We start from the raw sequence: 24,766 nt of genomic DNA, 5'->3' as shown, positions 1-24,766 counted from the left end.
CATATTATAATATGAAACTGCGCATAAAAGCACTTGTCACTGAATTAGATTGTTTTTTGACACCTCTTTACATGGTAATTGGTACACCAATGGATTTGAACACGTACTTAGGCTACCGTTTTAGACAATTTTTCACCCAAACGTATGCACCAGAAGTCTTATGGTATTTTTTTAAAGCAACAAAGAATAATATAAACTGGATGAGAAATGTAGATTGAAGCAGAGTGCAACCCAAAAAAGATCAAATGGGAGCTGTCCCTTTAAGCAGCAACACCCCCCAACAGAAGACACCGTCCTGCGAGATTCGTGAGGAGACTGCCGATAGCTGCCACAGTCCATTTCTGTCACCCACCTGGCCAAGTGCTGCACTTCAACTGTCACTGGACAGCAGGACGGGGCCATTCTAATTGAAATGAACTGCTTTTCAGCACGAGGGGGCTGACACCGTCGTTGAGCGCGGCTGGACGAGAGGAGGAAGCCTCCCTTACCTTCGACGGCCTTGACCTTGTCCTGCACCTCCTGCCTGCGCTCCTCCTCCAGCTGCCTCTCCTGCTCCCTGCGCTGCTCGGCCAGCAGCAGCTGCCGGTCCACCTCCTCCTCTTCCTTGCGCTTCTGCTGCTCCACCTCTGCGATGGCCTGCAGCGTCTCCTGCGAATTACAGCTGCCCGTCAGACAGCTGGCGGGTCAGCGCCTCCCTGCACCCCAACCGGAGACGTGCGGAGTCTGCCGTTTTCTGTTCTCGCTCGGCTCTCACACATTTACTTTAAATCACCACTGGAATTCTTTTTATAAAAAAAATAGAATATAACCTCTCAAACAAAATAGTTTAATTCACTAAAGCATTACTCCAAATAAAGGTTTAATTGTTAACAGTTCCGCTGGAACAGAAGAATGGAGAGACAGTGTCCTGAAATATGGGGTTTATACCTAAGCTTTTTAAGAATTTTGCCATCGTGGGCTCATACCACTCACCCACAACCCAGTACCAGCCAGAAGGCAACCTTCTCAATTCGTCTCAACGTGTGCATTTTAAAAAGTCTGACCCCACCCCACCCCCCACCGCTGGGCCCAAGCATACACACAGGAGCTCTCATTTCAGAACAATTCATTTCAGCGGTAGCTGGTACACATGAGCAGGTGAAGCCCCCAGTGACATGCTCAGACCACCCAACCTTGGGCTGTGATGGAGCTGACCGTGCACAGCCCCTTCAGAGCTGCTTCCCAAGCCATGTCAGTCAGCAGCACAGCTAGGGTTCAAGCCAGCTGTTTCCAGGCTACAGGGCACATTCTGCACTCAGATTAATCAGCTGAGGCACTCAGAGGGCCTGGCTGCTCTCCGTTTAATCCTGCTGGCATTCGCAATACTAGTGCAAATACCACTGTGGCACCAAAATACTCCTTACAGGAGAATCAAAAAGAAGGTGGAGGGAGATTCCTCAACAAAAACGTAAACTGTGTAATAACCACGACAGATGCTGTTGGATTACTATCAGGTGAATAAAAAGACAGTTATTTTTGCCATACACAAGCCTTTGAGCTCTCAATGCATTAGCAGAGATGAAATTGGGAGAGAATGAAGGTGAGAGGTGGCGTCATCCACCCATTTTCAGTAACACTTTTATCCTTAAGGGGGTCATAGTGCGCCTAACACGGCAGGTTCAGGCCACAAGGTAGGACTACATCTCGGAAGAGCTGAGCACACTGATCATCAATTCACCTAGACAGCATGTCTTTGGACTTTGGGAGCAAACCGAAGCATCTGGAGAAAACCCACGAATGCAGAGGCAATATACAAACCCCCACAGATGGCACGCCAAACTGGAATCGAACCCAGGACCCAAGAGCTGTGAGGCAAAAGCACTGGCCAGGATGCCAATGTGCCACCATGGTGTCATGCCCTGATTGCCAGCTTTACAGTCACTGTCTATGTGCCTTCACAAATTTAAAGCCATTAAAAATATTTCTAAAGTATATGAATCACTTTGTATATTATACAAAGCCCAATTACCAAATGCTAACGTTTCCCAATTTCCTAGCATAGACCTTATTACCTTACTTAGTTCCACAGGCATTCACACATAAGTCTGGAAATAAGACTTGGACCCACTAGAAAAATTACTTCAGCCACCAATTAGATTTGGTTTAATTTATTTTATGCTGATCCCTCCTGCTTACATTTCCTACAAGAAGACAGAATGTGGTCCTGAAATAAGATGTATTAATTCTCGATGGTTTGGAGCTGAGGCATCCTGAAACAATTCAATACTTCTGATATTCAACTTTGAGCAATAAATGAAGTATAGAAACACGGACAGCAGCCACGATGAAGTATACAGAAAGATCTGTATTTTAATATTTAAAAAATCCTAAGGTGCATATTCACCAATCACATCACACAATAAAGCGCTTGATAATGATTTTGAAAAACATTCTGTCAAGCTGAACACTGCTGTCAATGGGCCATTCAAGCTCTAACTATATACATCTATACTGCTTACTCTTTCAGGGTTGTTCAAGGCTGTTACGTCCCCAAACTTCTTAAAACAATTCATGTGTGTGATGGAAATAAAATGACAATGAACATGCTGCCACCTGAATGCTTCAAAAAAGGCACGGAGCCAGATTTTGAAATGACTAAAATTTAAAGGACTCCCATTCCCAAATCGTCACAGTTTACCAAAGAATACAAATTCTATGGATACCTATATATTTTGTTGTATATTTGAGTATTCTAATCACATTGACAAAGGCTGTGCAATTGTATATACTGGTGAATAGTGAATGCTAAGGTTTAACATACAAAGCAACACCCTTAATGGAGGTAACATGTATTTATGTGTTGCAGTTTTCCTTGAAATAATGTATGTGTTGTTCTTACTCTATGATATCATGTGGGAAATATAAGATAATATTATTCTACCCTTGAAAGTGTTTGTATTCTCAGGGATTTATTGGCCCTGAAATTAATTTTCTTTGTCAAAAACTCCAATTTCAGTCATTGATATTTGTATGATCATTTAAGGCAAACTTTAAAAAAGTGTATAATGGTGATATTGTTTTGCAGTGTCTTAAATTACACATTACAGTTCTAACAAATAATATTAACAACTGTACTCCCATTTAAACATTTTTACATGGAAAATAAAGGAATACGGAAACTGTTAAAACAATAATGGCAAGAATCCCTGCCTTTCCCTTGCTGGTGTGGCAATGCCGGCATTTTTACCACCGTGAACAGCACCCTTCTACATTTCACCTTAATTTTCTGTGTTTTCATTGTTCTGTCACTCATTATCACAGACTCCTAGTTCTTTATTGGCATCGTCTCGGGTAAGTCTATATGGTCTTCTATTTCATTGCTCTCTGCTGTGGCTTTTACTCGCCCAGCTCTTCCATTATCTTACTACCTTCACTAACCACTCTTCACTAATAAGTCAGCCACTGGAGTGTTCTATCTGGTTCATTCAATGTCACACAATCACACTTCTTCATTTTCTTCACTCTTCACTAACATAATCGCTTTAACTCAATCAACTCTTGGCTCATTGTCTTCTGCAAGCAGATTATCTTTGCAAACAACTCTTTTCACGTCTGACTATGCTGGCTGATCCTGTTTGGCCAGGAATGCCTCTCTGTCTTCATTAATCACCTCTTGGCCCCCGACACAGCAGCAGTCCATTTGTTATCTGTCTCTCTCACAATTTCTGTCCCTGTGAGATAGTGCATCCGTCTGATGATGGTAACAGCTGGAGTACACAGGAATCTGGCTGTGCTATCTAGACTCTCTAAGCAGTGGGGAGATGATACACCGCTACCTTTCCAGGTGATGCTAATGCCTGGTGCAGCTGGCCAGCCCTTTACCTCAACAGCGCACTCCAACTCTGTTGAGCCTGACAAACAAACCAGCAAGCAGTCCATCAGTCCTGCCCCTCAGTATAACCTAAACTAGTTTCTCAAGCACTAGTTTCTCAAGTCACCAGCTCAACCTGTTACTACTCTGGAGCTCTCGCTTGCCTTTCTTTCAAGCTGGAGGCTACATACAGAAGAGACAAAACTCTTTTCCTGCTCAGGACATCACTCTCTCTTACCTCTTCTTCTTGTAAGATGCGTTTTATAGTAAGGCGGTCGGAGCTCCTCCGAGGAGCCATGTCTAACAACCTCTCCTGCCTCTGGTTCTCCTTTAAAAACACAAGACAGGAGAAACAGGAATTGACAAAAGGATCTCAACCCTCCAGCGGAACAAGTTAATTCCACACCGAGAAGTAGAAAAAGAACAAGCAAAAAGGCCATGTTTTGGCTCTCTAGGCTCTTCAGGTGTGAGGGAGAAAGAGAAAGGGTACTAGGATATAAAGCAAAAAAGGAAAAAGAAGTTCAGAATAACCCTCCAATATCTGCCAAAACCATTTATTGTACCCAGGTACATATTAATGTATCATATGACAAGACATGCACAATTTTGATTAGTTAGGGGTTGACAATGCTGCCTCAAAGCTCCAGGATATTGGGTTAGATTCTGGTGTCTGTCAGTACAGATTTTGCCCAGACCCTCAGCTTCTATTTTTGGTTTCCTTGCATCTCCCAAAGACAAACTGCTTAGGTTCGTACTGGTTTTTCTAAATGAACACTTCCTCAAGGTCAACAGGTAGATAGGAGGAAGAGAGCGGCTACGTGTTACCAGTCCGGCTTTGCGCCCTGTGCTTTCTGTGCCAGGATAGGTTCTGGCTTGCTCCAGCCCTCAGAAACAGCTTGTTGATAACAAAACAATAGATTAAAATTTAATTATTAACATCCATCCATTTCCTAACTGCTTTATCCAATACAGGGTCAAGGGAGAGCCCATTCTGGCAAGCAAGAGGTACAAGGCAGGATACACCCTGGATGGGTTGCCAGTCCATCACAGGGCACAGGGCACAAAAACACACACTCACACCAGGGATAGTTTTCCCAGAAGCCAATTAACCTGCCAGTATGTCTTTGAACTGTGGGGGAAAACTCTTAAAGCCTCATCTTCAAGTGATGCCACACTCTGAACATAACACTATATAAACACCCCCTGAAACAACCCTCTCTATCGATCACAAATATTGTAATATTCCTATTTATCTTTTCTAACTAAAAAATGCAGGAAACAGTTATTACAGGAGCTAAGGACTTTAATGTTTGAAGCTCATTGACAGTAGTCAGTAGCCCTTTAATTATCAAAGGCTCTCAATCAAAAAGCATTTACAAAAAAGTTTGTTCTATTATGTGAAATGCAACCTGTAAAAGGCACAAATCCAGCAAGAGAATAAACAAGGATGAAAAAGAACGATGCATTCTAGGCCACAATATGATACTGCAGCAGCCCACTCAAATATTGGCCCTTCTGTCCACTGCAAGGTGCGTCACCCTTTTGAGGGAAATGCTCTCATCCCTTCATTGGCAAGCCACCACATGTTCACATCAAGCAGTAAGCACTTGGGGTTGTGGGAGACTAACTCAAATCATTAACAAGTGATAGAGTTTTAAATAGCCTTTTGACAAAACCTCCATGATCATAATAAGTTCAAGCAGGTAGCTGCGTCAGCATGCGTAGGCTGCAAAGGAACAAGTAAAGGTTTATTCCATGCTGAAAAGAGAAGAAAAGAAACACAATGTTTCGTCTGTGGAGCCTTCTTCAGGTGTGTCAAGGCTCCACAGCCGAAACGTTGTGTTTCTTTTCTTCTCATTTCAGCATGGAATAAACCTTTACTTGTTCCCATGATCACAGTAAGCTGTGGGACCATGTGCTCAGAGTGAATTTTCCTTGAATGGAATTGGGGTTTTCCCTGTTTCTCCCTTTACCACCCACTTTTCTTCCCTGCTTTACGAATCCGAGAGCTGACTACCAGTGTATGCCTACAATTAAGTATGTGCCAATTACAATAATGTAATATACGTGTTCATTCCACAGAAGAAAACAGAACCAGCACCATTCCACCCCACAACATTTTTTGCATTTGCAATGCAAGTGAGTAACTCAAAGAAGTGTTAGCTTTATGTAATGAGCATAACACAAGCAAATAAATCTAACAGACATTGTTAGGTGGTGGTAGAAGGCTTGGTAGAAGGGAGATGACCACATGCAAACAGCACATCAGAAGCACTTAACCTTGTGGAGAACAAAAGGCTTCAGGATGTGTGCGCTGAAAGGAGGTTTGTATTTCCTGGCTAGCAGGAGGGTGCAGTGACCGGAGGACATGATACACGAAAGTGCTGAATTAGTAACAGCAACCCACCCCCCCAGCCTTCCGCACTCCCCCCCCCTGCTTAGAGCATTTCCAGCAGCAGTTAATCCTCAGGAAAAGAAGGTGGCTTGTCTTTTTGAATGTGCACTTAGGAAAGCCTTCTGCAACCCACGGTAGTTAATCATCGGACCTCCCCCCCACCCACTCCAAGGTGAGAGCTGGCATCTTCAATCAGCTCTGTGCTAAGTAATGGTGACAGAAGTACAATATTAGGAGTTTTCAGTTATTGACAATGAAGAGGTCTGCCCAGTAGTGTAATGGCAGAAGGCAAATGCCATTTTGACCTTTGTGAAGACACAGACCATCAAGCTGATGGGTTAACTTGTTAAAGCTTCCCATCAGGTGTTACAGATATTTCAGTTGAATACAAATTAAATCATGTACTGGTGTTTTCTTAAACATTTTTCTGATGACTGTAATAATGGGTAATTTCAGGTCTATTTCTTCTTTGCTACTGCTCATTTTATTCTATTTTTATGTGACACCCCCAATCTTGTGGTCCTCGTTATAAGTCTTGTGATTTCTTCTTTCCGATCTCTTCCATTTTGGCTTTTAACATCTTAAAGAAAATTAATGGTTACTACAAAACAGTACACCATGTTGCCAACAGGAAAAAAAAATCTAGAAAATAACTTTCATACATGCACCATTGTTTTTTGAAGAAGAATTTATCCTTCCAATAATTCTGCCAGAATAAACACCAGCAGTAGAGTTAATCATGCATACATAAAAGTCAATACAGTATTAAAATGACATATTTGATCATGTAGAGAGTAATTCTTGTCCTAAAGGGCTGCAGAGTTTCATGAGAACCATGCTGGTAAACTGCTGGTAAATCAACTCATTACTGGATCAACTGGGCCTATTTAACAGCTTCTCCCAGCTTTTCAGGGGCTGCTGTTTTAAAGAGATCTCGAAAACCTGCAGGGACACTGGCCCATTGGACAAGGACTGGACACCCCTCACCAATGATTAAGCCTATCCATCTCATTTTGAACAGTTAAACAAGCTCAGATCAGAGGAACCCAGAACAACCTGAGTTGCCCAAAGGTTCTTATTTAGCCAGACTGAAACAGCTTCCCATTTCATCACAGGCGATAAAAAAATAACCGAAAAGAGTTCATGTATTTGGTTGTTCGGTTTTTCTTTTAAGGTCTGCTCACCTTGTACAGTATCATGTTGCTAATTTCTGGGATGAAGTTCTCGCTGAGCAGCTTGTAGAGCTGCCTGTCTTTGTAGGTGTGTTTCCCTTTGATGCTCTCTGCCAGGCTCTGCCACTCCTCCTCAGTGGCACACACAAGAGACCAGGCCCCCCGCTCGCTCTCTGAGGGAGACACACATCATTATACACCGCAGCCCTGCAGCAAAGCTCCTGCTCCCTCACACACCATGGACTTAAAAAGGCATTCGCAGCACAACAAAAACAAATAAGGAAAAGAGATGACATGAGAAGAAAACGCTATCAATTTGTCAGGGGTTAGCGCTCAGGTCTGTCGGAAGTCTGCTCTGCTCCTGAAACTTAGCCAAGTGCAGGAACCACACTCTGAAATCATTTTTATGTCAACAGATGCGAAACCTATTCTCAAGGTAACCCTTGAGAGGTAACCCAGCACAATTCCGAACACAACAGCAGAAGAAAAAGCAGCCTGCATGTTGAGTAATATTGGGACCAAATCAAAACCCTCATTTGTAAATTTGTCTGCTGAATGCTTTTTTTTTGTGCACTCCTAGGTTGTCAGTTTTAAGGTATAAATGTAATTTGACTACACAAAGACTTCAATTCACACTTGTATGGTCACAAGCCATTTTTCTGCATGGTGGAAAAAAAAGCCCATACAAAAATACTCCAAAACATCTTGCCCCAGACATAATGGTCACCCGTACCTGTTAGTAGATTCCCTTTTCCATCTTCTTCTTTTTTCACACTTTCCAACTCACTGGAAACAACAGGCAACACACAATTAGGAGGACCGGAATACTCAAACATTTTAGTTTTGACATTAAATGCAAAAATGCTTTAAGACAGAAGACCTTAAGAAGATATGCAGGGAATTCCAAGTCTGTACAGACTATGGAACACTTCTGGTTCAGAGCTGTCTAACTCGGCTCATTTCTTCTGCCTGTGCTCCAGGGCAGCTGAGCCGAGCTGACTAGACCGCTCAGAGTACATGCATTTCTTGGTTTGGGTCTGGGTTGTGTCACTAGCTTCCTCAAGTGGTGGCAAACCGCAGGCAGAGCACTGACAGGGTAGGGCAGAACTAGTCCACCAGGGCTCTCTTGGCTGATGTTTGTGAGAAACAATTGTTAATTCCTGCATATTTTCATTAATAAACAAGGCTTCATGATTAGTTTTTGTTCCACATCATTATTTAGAATGTTTAAAAATGATATATTCAGTATTTAGAACTATTATGTTGCATTTCTAAGTATCTGAATTAATAGATTAAAGACATTTATATTTTCAGAACTTAGCTGTGTCTTTAGATGCTTTTGAAGGGTTATAACAACCAGCCGTACAGCACACAGCAACCCCTGTGACTTGCAGACACCAAAGTGAGAGAGGTGCTACACCTCCAGTTGGCGCTAATTCTGCTGCAGAGCTAGCTATATACATCAAATGACAAATGAGCCTGTAGGTGAGTTAACCGATTCTGGTTATTCAGTGTAAGTTTTTTTTTATCACTCAAACAAGCAATGACCATCTCCCAGCTGAAGCTACATATAATCTATCACAATACAAAATAATGACCTGGAGATTACTATTCTTATGAAATATGGGGTACAATTCTCACAATGCTAAATATGACAAGTAAATAAATGTTGCTAAATATTTCTTCTTTTTTATAAACCATACAAGATGTCTCACCTGTTCATCCAACAACGAAGGATTCTCAGTATTGCAACTTTTGTTTTCATTCATTTACGTCAGTAAAATTAATAAAAACCACCAGCTATCAGAATTAATGGGCTCTGTCATTAGGTTCTCTGCCTCAAGCTGCTGTTAAACAGGAGAAGAAAGGCTCGTCTGTGTAGACATGATCACACACACACCTGTTTGTCCAGGGCAGAAGAATGAGACAAGAGACTATGCTGTCAGGGGTGCAAATGTTACGAATGTGCCTGAGGTGCAGCTGAGGCAAAGCTAAGTCACAGTGTTAACACCCTCCAGCCAGACTGGCCAGCTCAGCTATTCTCTGAAAAGAGGCATCAGTGACAGACCAGAACAGACTCAGCAGTAAGGACACCTGCACTAACCCAAAGGGCATATCAGGTTTGATGTCAGTACTGTTGGAATTTTAAAGACACTGAAGTTTACAAGTGTGAGATCTGTTTTGTGACAATTATCTGTGCTTTGGCCACCCTTTGGGAAATGGTATTTATGAAGCAGTAAAGATTTTCAGGGTCAGCATAACCTTCGGGAATAATTTAATTTGCCAATCCTGCATTGCCAGTTCATTTGGAAAATATCAACCCAACTGGAGATAATCTTGTGTCCCTGTGATGGTGAAAAGACCTCACTTTTACCTCAGCCTCTTTGCTTCCAATTTTTTCTTTTTCGGTGGTCTTCCCCGTTTTCTCACTGGTTTCTCTTCAACTTTGACTTCAGCATTTTCACTGTTCACGAAAGAGAAGCATGCGCAAATGAAAAAAGTGAGTGAGGTTCAATGAACCGCTGTAACAAATCTCCCATGACCAATTGCCTCTCTTCCTTAGGATATCTGGATGATTTAATTTGGTGATGCTACTTTTGACTCATCTTTATCACTAGCATTATCACCCATTCAGCCATCTATCCATCATTAGGAAGCCGTTTATGGACTGCAGCATTGCAGACAAGAGACAATCCTATAAGAAAACAACTCAAAACAGGATGCCCCTGGGCAGTATGGCATCATAGGTAACACACACAAACTCACAGAGACAATTTACAGACACAGCACCCACAGAACGTCCACGTAGGACCAAAGAGAACATGCAAATCCCACATAAAAGACACCCCAGTCCAGAACAGAACACAGAACCCAAGAGCTATGAAACAGCAGCACTAACGACCCTGTTACCTACAATAAAAGCAGATGATTTAATAAAAGAACATAACGTTCTCCAGCAGATGTTCAGTTTTACTTTAAAAAATCCCTCTATATCACTGCAACCTCCTGTCACAAACACCTTCCAAATAATTACCCACTGCTTTACTACAGAGCATATTATCTTTCCATTTTACAGTTAACTGCAAAATGAATGCTCCACTTAACTCTGAGCCTTAGTTAAAGTGAAAAATGATACATATTTAGCCAGGGTGATTTACGCTTTTATACAATCAATGTACTAACCAGATAACAAAACACAAAGCAAATAAAACACAATAAATCACAGACATCACACATTGAAGACAAACCCGATCGTTAAAATTACATCACTCAAGCTCCACTACAAATGCTATAATACAGAATTATTAGCAACTGACATATTGTGAACATAATCTTTGCTAATCAAATGAACTAAAACAAACGTCTATCTTATGCTGCCGATTAAAATTAGAAGCTCAAGGCCCTGTGCCCTGAACATGTGTCAAGTATAACCACGGTGAAAGACTAAAGTAGTTTTGTCACAACAAGGGAAAAGATAGTCACCCAAAACCCAGTGTTCTTCCCAGTACTGAATTCTCACCTCTGGGCTGCTGTTGTCCTTCTCACTGGCTGTTCCTTGTACATGCGTGTGCCATAGAAATACCAGTAGAGGGCGCCGTCACCGTCCTCTCCCAAAGGCTCGACCCGCAAGCTGTCAGCATCCAGGCCCTGTGTGCAGAATACAGGTGTTGGACCGGATTGGGACCGGTGTTCTTCCTGGCAGCAGACTAGATTGAATTCCAAGATGCGTCCAGTACAGCCTGCAGCATGGCAGGCACACTCAAACACCAGGTCATGGGCGCTGTTGAACTTGTGTTCTTATTTGTGCTTAAGGTTCACATTCCAACAACAGAATGATTGAGGAACTCTGCAGGTGAAGTGGACAAAACAGTTTGACTACAATGCTTTTGAGCTCATTGCTGGCACACTTTGCGCCTCTTGTTTCTCTTGTGTCTCCGTCACACTCCATTGTACAGTGTAAAACGAAAATAAACTAAGGCTTTAAAGCAATGAGGGAAATTAAGCAACCAAAAATCTAGAGTTTCGGCAACAATACACACCTGGTGGTAAATTTATTAAAATCCTTTTGAATATGACAGTTGCAAAAAAATGTTTTTTAGCATATATTCAGCCTGCTGGAAAAATATTTTATTCTTAAAAGTGAACAGTCTTTACATTTGGAAAACAGAAAAAAAGTAGTGTTTTCAACAGTTGTTCAGGCAGGTACAGGAAACTGAATGCTTTGGGGATTCCGATGTAGCAGGAACAGAAATGAAGTCACATTTTAATCCTGATCTTACTTCTGATGTTCCCACTCTGCCTTAGTACTGGGTTACCAAAACCTGAAGCTGCCTTTTGTAGCCTGTGAAGACTTTTCTAACATCATTCCTTCATCTAAAAAAAACCCAAAATGCAACTTCATGGGATTGATTTGGGGCAAAAAGCTGACATCCCTTCGTGCCTAGGATGCTGATAAGGCGTTCAGACCAGAAGGTCTGAACACAAGCATGCTCTAAAACTCTCTCTTCCCTTCAGGTCAAAGACTGGCCCAATCTGGTCCAAGAGAAAAAAATGCACCAAACACACCCACCACAACTGTTGCAATGTCAACTCATTTAAGAATGGAGGTTTAGGCCTCCTAAACAAGAGAAATGATTGCAAAATTCAGCAGAAGAAAAAAAACTCACCAATGCTAACAAATCAGACGATGCTAGTTCCCAGCTATGCCCTCACATTGGGCAACTGTAGATTGCTTATACTTGCACTTTTTTACTGGATACTCTGAATTTAGTAAACAGCATCAAATCCACATCATTCCCTTTGTTTTTCATTATTTAATTAATGCCTCAGTTGCAACTGAGGCTTTCTTTTCTTACTGTTTGTTGGGACACTTTCATCCGCAAGTGTCATTACACTACAATAATGATTAAAATCGGTTTAGAAAAAAAGGGCATTTAATTTATTTTAGTGAATATATGCTTCCATATCACACATATAGTACATGGTAGTCATCTATTAGCAAAATGCCACAAGATTTGTTTAACATGCTTGCAATATAACAAAGCTTAAATGCTTGTTCCAGACTCTCACAACCTACCAGCCATGTAGTTGAAGCCGATACCCTGGCTTCTTTCGTGCAACAGTTGGATGAGATCCTTGGTTCAATTAGCTAGCATCAAATGAGCTAGATGGGTTAAATGGCCTCCTCTTGTTTGTAACCATTCTTAAGCTATTCGACTGAGTAAAAGGGCAGTGTTTTATGATGTCCAACCACATGAAGGATGGTGACCACTCCTTGGCCCTGGGAGGAATGGGATACGGGCAGACAAGCATGTTGCCCAATAGTAAAGGTTAAGTGACATATTTATTACACCTCGTAAATACAGGAGGCTCTTCCTGCCCTAGGATATTTGAGTCAATCCCTTGAGGAAATACCATTTAGCCGATAATTAATGGGTAACCAAATAAGAGCAACAGGAGCTGAAGCACACCAGGGTCACAGCCAGAAAACTATTAATAATCCCTATTAAAAATACAACAACTTGACTTGCAGCTGAAAACTGCCTGTTAGCAGTATCCTGAACAGCTTCAGAAAAGTCACCGACGTACTTAATCACCCACATGTGATAAAATACACACATATGCCATATATTTCACACCTGTGAATGGAGTTTGGCAATTAAATGTATGAAAGTGATAGGTTCTACACAACCACAGAAATAAGTCATTGTGTTCTCTGTAGCTCAAACTAAAGAGCTTCCACAAGCTGAATTTCAGACAAAATAATGCAACAAAGACTCTATGATGGTGGATATCCTATCCTGGACCTGGAGGGGAGCAGTTTTTTTCAAGGTCACTTTAAAACAGCAACACCTGAAGATCTAGGAGAAGTAGTTAATTGGTGCAGTTAAGCGAATAACCAGATGGTTTAGCTCATTAACAGATGAGTTAAAATGAAAACTCTGCAGGACCAGCGCTGGTCTCTTCCAGAACAGGGCATGAAGCTGGAGTCTTTCAGCATTCCCACTGCACTCTGTGCTGTGGTCAGAATGTCTAGACCAGAGGTACCCACCTCCAGCCCACTGTCCAGGAGGTTTTATAGGTCTTTTCAAATCTACATTTTCCTAAGGACATGGAAAGATAAGATAAGAATACTTTATTGGCATTATACAATTTTCGCACACCCCAACTTGCTCTCTATGAGACACGCAGACAGGGAGAGAAGCTTGGGGTCAGAGCACAGGGTCAGCCATTTATATGGTGCCCCTGGAGCAGATGGGGTTAAGGGCCTTGCTCAGGGGCCCAACGGAGTAGGATTCCTCTGCCGGCCACGGGATACAAACCGGCAACCTTCCAGGCACAGATGCAGATCCTTAGCCACAGAGTCACCGCACCACGGTTACAACTGAAAGGCTACGACTTTGGCAATGAAGTAAATAATAAGTACAATTAGACAATCAAAGGCTCAGGTAGAAAGAAAAACAGAAAATGGTACTGTGTACCCATGACCTGCATACCTAGGTTTCTCACTGCGTCTCTGGACACAATCACTGTGACGCCACTCCAAAGTGAAATATGAAGGACCTGTGTTCCTGTTGTCTTCACTCAAACATCCTACTTGCTAAATAATGTGCATTTCACTGTTTGCTGAGAAATTTCCTGAGGTTTGCTCTGGCCTGCACCTGTTCTCATAGCTAAAGGACATACTAATCAGAAGACAGGAATGGTCACTTTAGATTCCTTGGGTGACTTCTTCTTTGTAAATCTCTTCAATTTAGCTACTTTTTACTACTTTTTAGAAATGCCTCTGTGGGATAACTAAAATGATACAACGATAATGCAATTTTCAGGCTTTAACTGCCTGGCATGTCCAATTTAATATTAGTGTCAAGGAACAGCCAATTTATATTAAAGTACTGTACAGCATTGCTTTATACAAGGTATTGAGACAGCAAAGTCAAAACTTATTTTTGCTTTATAATCAAGCAATGTGTAGTTTTATTACCTCCTGGGAGAAATTTGCTTTAGTCCAATACAACAAAAAAACAAAGAATTGCCAACAAACAATTCAGTCAAACAGTAATGGGAAAACATTCACTTTGAGTCAATTTCAGAGGGTAAAAGACTACAGCTGGTTGTACAGGCTCAAAATGACCCACGGAGCTCAGCAAACAGTGTAATCATTTCATATGTTTTATCAAACCTATGCAGCAACCACTTTAAGTACTTGTGTAGTCCATATATACTTATGGGGTACTAAACGTATTTAAATATTCTCTTGTACAAAAAACTGTGCAAAGACAAACTCATAAACTATCTGTGATACTTTCGTAAAAAAAACCTGCCAAAGTGACTTAAAGCAACCTTAAATAGTACATTTGAACTAATTTTAATTCATTTATTTTAATTCGATTCAACCTTACTTATCCACGTTACCCATCCATCCATTTTCTAACCACTTCTTCCAATTAAGAGCTGCAGGGGATCCAGAGCCTATCCCAGCAAGCAACAGGACACAAGGCAGGGTACACCCTGGACAAATCGCCAGTCCCTCTCAGGGCAGGCAGGCAGACACAAGCACAGACACGCACAGATTCACACAGAAGCCAAACAAACTAACAGTATGTTTGCGGACTGTGGGAGGAAACCGAAGCACCCATTGGAAACCCACACAAACACATGAGGAGAAAACACAAACTCCACATTGACAGTGCCCCACGTCTGGAATTGAACCCAGGTGCTCAGCGCTAAGAGGCAGACATTCTAACCACTGAAACACCATGTCGTTCCCATCCCTGTTATTTACATAAAAACTATCAACTTCAGTAAGTCTAAGTAAGGATAATTATTGTTTTCATTAATGCTACCCCAATCAGTTGAACATGTATAATCTGATTTCTAAAATATTCACATTGGTGTGTAAATTAATCTTTATGCTCATCTTTATTGTAAAAGAAACCAAAATTGTGTGGTGCAATGAATTCATGAAAGCATCAGCTTTCTCACACTGACAAAGCAGACTTAGCACTGCCGAGTCAGAGTAGTCTACTGAGCAAAGAATTTACACTCAAAGACAAGTTCAGGTGTGATCAAAAAAGGGATTTACAACTAACAAAGCGTACTTATTATCAATCATAATACTCACAACTTTTCTCTGAGTAACAATCTTAAAGAGCCTTCTTCAGTAAAGTCACATGAATAGCTCACAATAATACCAGATGGTTAACATAAGCACCATAAGCACCACCATTAATAAAGCACTGCTGTAAGATTAAGCAGCAAAATCTGAAAAGTAACAGAGAAATACATACTTAATATCTTCATATATACCTCAGTTTTGAGTTTTATTTTTGTGGCGTTATCTCAAAACTCAGACCTTTTAATTCAAACTATAATTGCCCCTGACAAGAAAAGCACAAGCACACAGCTCAGCACTTTCCCAGTGGGCCCCAGAATGTGCCAGACAAGCTAGAGACACAGCCACAAATGTCACTGAGACTATTCACAATGGGTTATGGAAGAAATAAAACAGAGACAGACAAGAACGAGTACAAGGAAAATTACTAGGGCACCCCCCTCCCCACCCCAACCCCCCCCCCACGTGGTCTTGAGGCCTTGAACACACAAGGCACCAGAGACGCCTCATCTACGCATCACAAAGTTGTCGTTTCAGAGAGTGAGGGGCAGCAGTTTGCGAGAGAGAGAGGGAACAATCGCGACCAATCAACCTTGAGTTCTGACTGAGCGAAGCCTGTGATGGAAGAAGACAGACTGGGGAATGCAACTGAGGTCAAGTTGTGCCACCACTGTGGCTTACTTCAATAATCAGCCCAAGAGACTATCTTTATTGCAGAGATTTAAAATTGGTATATTAATTATATTTAAAAGTGATTTGTACATGAGAGATGGTAAAACTGTTTACTCACAGCCATATTACAGCCTTTTTTAAATATTTTGTGATATTTTTCTACATTTCAAGGAAGCCCATTTACTGGTTTCTTCTAGACACATTAACCACAACATTCAAAATACGCAAACCAAACAGCGAAGGTTAGGAAAATGAAGAAAAAAAAATTAAAGTTGGTGGATTTTTTTAGTAGAGCCAGAGTTGGCATATTCCAGTGCCATTACGACCAAAACATATCTTTGTGTAATGGCCACTCCTTAACGGAAGAATGAGAAACTTGCTAGAACCACAGTGAAACAGAGAGAAAATTAAAAGTTGTTTATCACATCTATATGGAGAAAATTGTGTCACTTTTTGCTACAGCTGGGCTATTATCCCATTGCTGCCAAATAGAAAAGCAGGCTTTAAAACCTGGCCTACACTTTCCATCTTAAAATGGACAGAATGCTTCCATCTCCCTAGGTCTCTCTTTAAAGACATTTTAAACTCTTTGGGACCTTGGAGCTATATAAACATACAGGTCAGGCAAGCAAACTTGTCTTGACCCTGCTCACTGCTGACAAGCCCAAGAGCGACACTGCCGAGGGAGTCGACAAGTGATGCCGGACACCGCCCACAGCTTCAGGCCGGAGACCTGCAGGACCGCCCTACCTTGAGAAGGTCGAAGACGTCGGCAGCGTCCAGCCTGTAGTCGCAGAGCCGGTGCAGCAGCTCCACCTGCGTGCGGGTGGGCAGCTCCTCGAAGGGCCCCTCCTTCAGGGGGTTGGGCTTGCCCTCCTCCAGCTCCCAGCGGTAATTGATGATGTCCTCCAGGTAGCTCCGGAACGCCTGGGGCCTGCCAGCGCAAGGGAGAGGTCAGCGCCACGCCCGTGGTCCTCACCCCCCACGGCTCGCCCCAGTCCCCTCCTACGCCTCTCAGCAACACGGGTCTCTGACTGCCATGGAAGTCAGCAGAACCCTTGATGGAAAAAAATGTTTTCACGCTTAAACCCTGTGGGTGTTAATTTTAGTGTACACTCACACATTTCATTATACTCATTTACCCCTCAATGTGGGTGACTCCCAGGAGCTGATGACTAATAATAATAATAATAATAAAAAATTGCTTACACTTACATAGCGCTTTGTTTTGGGTCTCACTAATATATATTTATTTTTCCACAACATATTTATTGTTCCTGTTGTCTACATTGTGTGCTGTTGTACTGTGTATGTCCCGAGAGATCAGCGCAATTAAGACTTCCAATGTACTTGTAGGCAATAACCTACTCTACTCTCTACTCTTTCTGGACACTCCACTCAAAGCGTTTTACAGGTAATGGGGACTCCTCTCCACCACCACCAATGTGCAGCACCCACCTGCTGCACCATATCACCCTCTTTCTGTGTTGTTGGATTTGGATTTGGACCAACTGCTAAATCACTAATTACTAATTATTCAGTTTTGGCAAAAATCAACTACAGAAGGTCAATGCTACATTAAGTTCCTTTTGGACAAGAGCAACCCTTCTCACTCAGTATCCCGGACATCTGTGTAGAACTAATAATGACTGAAATCAAGAACAGAATTACTAACTTCCCACTAGTAATATAAAAGGATGTTCAAACTGGGAAGCTTTAAATTTGAACTTACAGTATAATGTCAGGTTGTGCATCTTTATGGCACAATGGGTGAATGGGTGACAGCTCTGACCCCAGCTGACCTTGTTTATAAATGACCCATCAATATGTGCTCTGATTTCACATGCAAAATATGGAATGGGAAGTTAGTAAAACAGTTGAAAATAAATTCCATTTTGAATTTCACACAAACGGTGCCACATCACTCTGTAATAACAAAATCAGGCAGTACAGATAAGGTAAATGTCAGAAAAGGGGAAAAAATGTATTTTTAAAGGAATTAAAATGTTTTAAACTGATTTAAGCGAATCTGAAGTGATTTTGACACATTTAGTGAGTTGCATAATGTCTAATACCAGCAAAAAAATTATAAAAGAAAGAAATATACTCACACAAAAAATGAGTGTCACAAAGACAACATGCTGGGGAGCAATGTAATAATAATATTTGCTTACACTTATATAGCTGCTTTCTGGACACTCCACTCAAAGCGTTTTACAGGTAATGGGGACTCCCTTCCACCACTACTAATGTGAAGCCTCCACCTGCATGATGCCATGGCAGCCATACTGCGCCAGTACTCTCACCACACATCAGCTATTAGTGGGGAGGAGGACAGAGTAATGAAGCCAATTCATAGTTGGAGATTATAAGGAGGCCATGATTGGTAAGGGCCAATGAGAAACTTGGCCAGGACGCCAGGGTTACACCCCTACTTTTTTTGAGAAACGCCCTGGGATTTTTAATGACCACAGAGAGTCAGAGTCGATTATACGCCTCATCCGAAGGACGGTGCCTTTTTACAGTATAGTGTCCCCATCACTATATTGGACTAGGACCCACATAGACCTCAGGGTGAGCACCCCCTCCTGGCCCCACTAACACCTCTTCCAGCAGCAACCTTAGGAGGTCTTTTATCCAGGTACTGACCAGGCTCACACCTGCTTAGTTTCAGTGGGTTGCCAGTTGTGAGTTGCAAGGTGATATGGCTGCTGGTGATATTTAAGTGGACCTGAATCTCAAAATGCTGAAATATCCAGAAAGGAGGATGAATGAAAGATTTTTTGCTTGTTAAAATATTCCATTTATAAATAGACCTGACTTCTTTAAAAATATCTTAAAATAAAATGGTAACAAAATAGATTGCATCTTTTAGGAACTAATTCCTAGTTTAGGTGGCTATTGAAAAGAAATGTATAAAAAACTGTCAGGGCCTATTAATCTAGCATGCAGGTTGTACCAGAAAGATTCACAACTCATGACTGACCGTGGACTGCTGGGGTTTAGTGGACACAGGGTCTGGGCAGTGTCAGCACTAACAGAAAAATAATAGTTCACTTAAAACCTCGTAAAGCCCCATGTTTTATGGGCTTTCCAACATTTAAGGTATGAATTGTTTGTGCACCTACACCAAAAAAGAAGGAAATAAACGTTGACAAAATTTTCCAATGTGAAAATGTTTCTGTCTTCACATTTGCAGAAATGTGTCTCAAGTCATGTAACACAGAAATTCTGCACAGTTCATCCCCACCTTTTAAATAAAACAACACTTGCTGCACAGTATTCCCATAACTACTCTGTTCCTGAAGGAAAGACCGTAAGCAGAGGTCCAAGGCCCTGAAGAGAGTGGAACAGAGGTACTCTGCTTGCAATAAATGGATATGCTGGCTGCAGGCAGGGGTTCGCACAAGTGCAACAACAACAATAAAAAAAGACAGAAAAAAAGAATGGATTATCTTGAAAGGACACCAGGCATTTTTACACAGCTGCAACCCAGCAGCACAGCCTCTCTTCTCCCCCTGTTGCGGGAGTGTTTAATGCATAAAGATGAAAGCAGAACTTCTTTGAAATGGCAGAGGAGTGCTGCAGCCCCTGGGATGCCAGGGGCTGTCTAATCCAATAAAGGATTACATCCTGTTACCGTCTGCCCAAGAGTGGAAAGTGGATCATTTATTTCTACCGAGTCACTGCCGGGGTGGGTATAAGAGGAGGGAGGGAGGGGTCTGACATATTTGCATGGTACTAGCTGGTTCTTTGAGAATTCTGCCATTTAATCCTGCCCTTCTCCACTGCCTGCCACACCCCATGCCACCTATACTGGCAATCCAAGCCAGTAGACATGGGAGTTCTTTGAATGCTGCTCCTTCGGTGCACAATGATGGAGTTTTTGGTGGCACCACGCCCGGACACACCATGAGATCTGAAGTCAACGAAAATCTCCTTTAACATCCAAAGCTATCGGCTACATGACCCTGGAGCCACTCCCATTTTAAGCAATGGTACAAAAATGCTATCCACTAGGTGATTTTGTCAGCTGAACACTACATACAGCTTGTCAACATACAAAACACATTTCTGGATCTTAAAGAAACTGTACTTTATAAATCAATACATGGACTTTGAACCCATACAAAGAGATGCATAAAATGACTGCTCAAGTATTTGGAATATTTTCTGAGAGTGGGGGTTTAGAATGACTCTGACCAAGGTGATTAAAGCTTTAAATGGCTGAAAACAGCTGAGGGATTGATTAGGCCGACTCATCACCACTGATTAAATAAATGAAAGAGACCAATTCTCTCGAGGAGAGAAAATTTGTCCCACGCCTTATTTTCAGATGTTGTTTTGTAGACCCTAATCAAATGGAAATATGTCTCCTCACTAAAATAGAAATTTTCAGTTGAGTGCCTAGATGGAAGGTCCTCACATCTAACAAACAGGAAAATCAATGTGTTCAAACACGGCAACGTCAACAATAAACACTGGTCAAAACAGCTTTACTTCTTAGGAAGTCACATACAAATACATTTTAGTTTAACCCAACACCTTATTTTTAGGTTAGGTTAGGCTTCATTTTGCAGTTCAGAATATTACTCTGTTTACGGATGATTGGCTGTTTGTTGTGCCTTATTTTAAATGCAAAGGAAGCCTTGAACATAGACTCTCCTATCATTATTGTATATAACTCCTAAGTCTTGATTTTGTGTAAGTTACTCTTTTTTGGGCGTTAATGAAACCTTACACAGGCAATGCAAATCAAATGAAGAGCTAAATATTTAGAACAGCCACAGCTTCAATAGATATGGAGTGTATTTGTTCCAATCAAAAATAAACAAGTGACAAGCACAAAGGAAGGAAAACTCAGAGCTGTTCTTTCAAAAACCATAACACAAAGACACTATGTATGCAAACCTTAAACCACACCTTTACTATGTCTTCATGTGACCAAACACTGCAGGACTGCAATTAAGTAAACATAAGATGCAATTTGCTCATTACTCATGAGGCAATTTTCATGCTCTGTGCCCAATTCCATTCCTTAAGTCTACCCTCAAAAATGTGAATCACCATTTGAGCTGGCCTGAATCTGTTCTGCAAAACATTCAAGGGACCATCTCCTGAAAAGCACCGCTGTTTTTCTATGCTGGGAGATGAAGCAGTCTCCCACCCAAGGCAGAACTCTGACCTATGACCTTGAAGTCAAGAGGCAAAAGAAGTAATTACCAAACTACCACCACCCGAAAGAGCTCTTGATCAATCAACACAGACCTTTGTTAAAGTAAAGTAACTGAGGAAGAGCCTTAGAGCAATTGTAAAACCAGGAACCCCTGATTTGAGGTGACAAGATGAGTATAAAGATTGATTTTAGGAAAGAAAGGAAGTGAAAATAAAATTTCTGAAATAAAACTGAGCCTCTTTTAAGCTTTTTGGTGAAATTGATCTAACGTCTAATTATTTTATGGCAAGCACAAACTGCAACTTCAACTAGAGCTGGGCGATAATTCGATAACGATAATAATTTTCCTCTATATAATTTTAACAAAAGTGCGAGAAATGTTTGATATATATGTTTTTGTATTTTTTACAAAATACTGCGCAAGTGCGCGTGCGTGCTGCAGACTTGGCAGCTAACAGATTTGTTTAATGTTTCTGTTGTTTGGCAAGTGTTTGTTGTGTTCTTAAAATAAAGAGTTGTTTAATTTACCAATTCACTGTCTGGTTTCTTCAAATTTCACTCAGGAGAAAAAATCTGCCTCTAAATTTGAAAGGAATAATGATTTGACATTTATCGTTATAATTATCGATATCGACTGATATGAACATTTTTATCGTGATAATGTTTTTGGCCATATCGCCCAGCCCTAACTTCAACCCATAAATTTTACCAACATTGAAATATTTCTTGATTTAATCAGCATAGGCAGTACTCGAACAGTGCAAACATACGAAAAGGATTATCAGAACCACTTGTGCAGCAGATGGCTGTACAGATCTGCACTAAAAATACCATCCGTGAATACACATTAACTCTAACACTCAACTGGAAAACAGAGCCCACAGTTTTAAGTGTCAGCAAAATGGAGAGTTAACATGGCAACTCACGTGATGTCGGTCCGCTGGTAGCATCCCTGTAGGAGAGAGGAGATCAGTTCTGACAGAAAAGCAAAGTCCTGTTTGAGCAGGGCTTCTTCCAGTTCCTGTCAAAAAGGAAGAGGAAAAACACTGTTAAATCTGTGCCTTATTCCCTAGAGACAAGCACACCACAACCAAGTACGACTGTGAACCGTACCAACAAAGCATTAATTGCACGAAAGAGTATGTATTTCAGTTCAATTTCACGGAAAAAGACCTTATTTTAAGGACTCCTTAAGACACTGAAACATAGTCTATTATCCAGCCTTATATGTTCACTTAATATATAGATATCTTATATTTAAGAGTTCCAACTTTTTCTATCTTTACTGTAATAAAATAAAGATAGAAGGGTTTATTTCTTTTAATTTAACCTACTGAAAACAGAAATAAGCAAGCTAATATTATATTCACTGTACATATCTCGCACGTTACAGATTAACATCAAAACAACAGTGTTCGTCAATGCCCTATATATTCATAAGCTTAACAGACAGGGGTTCCCAAGTGGCTCGCCCATTAAAGGTCTCTTCCGGTAACACAGGACGGGCCCTGTAATCCAGAAACCACAGGTCTGAATCTGAGTGGCGTTAACGCTCTTCACTGGCTGATGACTGCGATATCCAAATGTGTAGTGCATGACTGGGGTGTTTGGAGGCAGCCTGGGCCCTCTTGGCTCTCCCCTGTGGACCGCCAGGTGCCCGTGAGCTTACAATGCTAACAGCAGGACTTAAATGAGCTTCTCTGACTCCGCGACCCACTGGCACAAGAGAAGCAGATGGCCGGACAATGCGCACTGCACAGAAAGTGGATGGGCGCGTCATCTTCACCTTTGACGGAAGCAGTTAGCCAAGTTCATGAACAATTGGTAATCCAGCATTTAGGGCTGCAAAAGTAAAAAAACCACCCTTCTGAAATCTTACAAAAAGAAGCAATGGTAACATGGATTAGACCACCAATTGTCAGGGTAAAGCTGTAAAACTGGGAACTCGGAAAGCAAGCCCCGTTTTTCAAAAGGATTAGTCATGTCTGCTCAGACAAATACTGTACACAACCTGCACACCAGGGAGGAAAGAGGGGAGGGTTGCTCCCCTTTTGCCATGCAAATCCAAGACTGGGCCCTCCACCTACAGGCCTGGTGGGCTGTTATACAAAACACTGAGTTTTGTCTTGTAATTCACCTCCAGGCTTCTTTTTACAGGGAACTAACAAAGACTGCATCTGTAGGAGACCTATGGAGGGCTTTTAGCAGGCAAATGTAAGAAATACCTCCAACAGCACTGCAATGAGGACTAAGTCATTAGACAGAAGGATTGGTTGCATAAATCACCTTAAGTAGATCTGTAGATACCTTTCTTTCTTGTGTCCGGCATCTTTGAACAGCACCTTTAACCTCAAGAAACACTTAAATGGAAAACTGACTGAACAGAGGAAATGTAATTTAAGGTCTGGTCAGAGGACCAATATTCAAGAAATCACTCTTAAAGACCCCCCCCCCCCACACACACACACAAAAAAAAACAAACATATATACCATATTTCATCCTATTATTCAAAAAACATTAAAAAGCCTGGTTAAGAGTCACTGTTTGCATTATCACAGCAAAACACCAAGTGAGAATTAACATTCTACAGTTATACTGAAAATGGGGTCTGCTTTAAGTGCTCGTCATAAACTGGAGGAATTTGCTCTGCCACATTTTTAAAGGCAGCTCACTGGAGAGCGTAAAGGGAACAGGAACTTCAACGGACTTGAAGTTCAAGGCGTTTGATCTCTAAATAAGTTCTGGAGTTGATGACTTTTCCTTTGTTTCCGAGGATGCGTCTGATGTTCCCTTGGGGTCCTCAGACTCCCATATGAAAAGAGCAGGCTTACACTATTACAAAGGAAAGGGAATTTGCTAATTTGCCACATCAACATGTGTCACAGGTAGAGCAGGCCATTTTATTCTTCAACACAATGTGATGTTGCAACCTCCCCCCAGACGCCTGAGGGGATGACTAGAGTCATACCATCACCTGACCAGGCTGACAAAGACAATTAGTCACTGTGAAAACCAGGAAGCAAAGCTGGTTACTATAAAGAAGCAGCTTAATGGCCCAGCTCCATGTTAGTCAGGGAACAGTTAAGTTTGAGCTGAGTGTAAACTGGGCTTTTGTTTTCTTGTTGGATCTAGTCGTCTGACCAATGTGTGGGGGGGGTTACACACAGCAGCTCTGTGGGATGTGGTGGACTCAGTGTCTGACATCTTGCTCACCTACAGCTTTACCGTCACTATAGACTCTTTGTTCACCCACACACTTCTGCCACTTCACAAGGTTATGAATGCCCCAGTAACAAAATGCTGCTGGCTGGGCTTTGGGCCATTTGTGTGCTGGCACTTGGACCTCACAAATTCCCATTTCAGAGAACTTCCTTCATCAAGCCA

At 41.6% G+C, this 24,766-nt stretch overlaps 1 protein-coding gene across 1 annotated transcript in view; it reads right to left on the bottom strand.

Annotated features, from left to right (window-relative positions):
• The window catches only part of cecr2 (CECR2 histone acetyl-lysine reader), a 77,312-nt gene that overhangs the window by 16,281 nt on the left and 36,265 nt on the right, over nt 1-24,766 (bottom strand). Inside the window, exons 2-9 of the mRNA XM_088923987.1 lie at nt 22,308-22,402; nt 16,956-17,139; nt 10,938-11,065; nt 9,792-9,881; nt 8,151-8,203; nt 7,430-7,590; nt 4,089-4,178; nt 489-648 (exon numbers count right to left, since the gene is read on the bottom strand). Coding sequence (XP_088780113.1) covers nt 489-648; nt 4,089-4,178; nt 7,430-7,590; nt 8,151-8,203; nt 9,792-9,881; nt 10,938-11,065; nt 16,956-17,139; nt 22,308-22,402 — 961 coding nt within the window. The remainder of the gene's footprint in view (nt 1-488; nt 649-4,088; nt 4,179-7,429; nt 7,591-8,150; nt 8,204-9,791; nt 9,882-10,937; nt 11,066-16,955; nt 17,140-22,307; nt 22,403-24,766) is intronic.

This window comes from Atractosteus spatula, chromosome 8, assembly GCF_055471065.1.
Source record: "Atractosteus spatula isolate fAtrSpa1 chromosome 8, fAtrSpa1.hap1, whole genome shotgun sequence".
Lineage (NCBI taxonomy): Eukaryota > Metazoa > Chordata > Actinopteri > Semionotiformes > Lepisosteidae > Atractosteus > Atractosteus spatula.
Note: the sequence above shows the minus strand (reverse complement) of the source record. Positions and strands in the feature narration are given on the sequence as shown.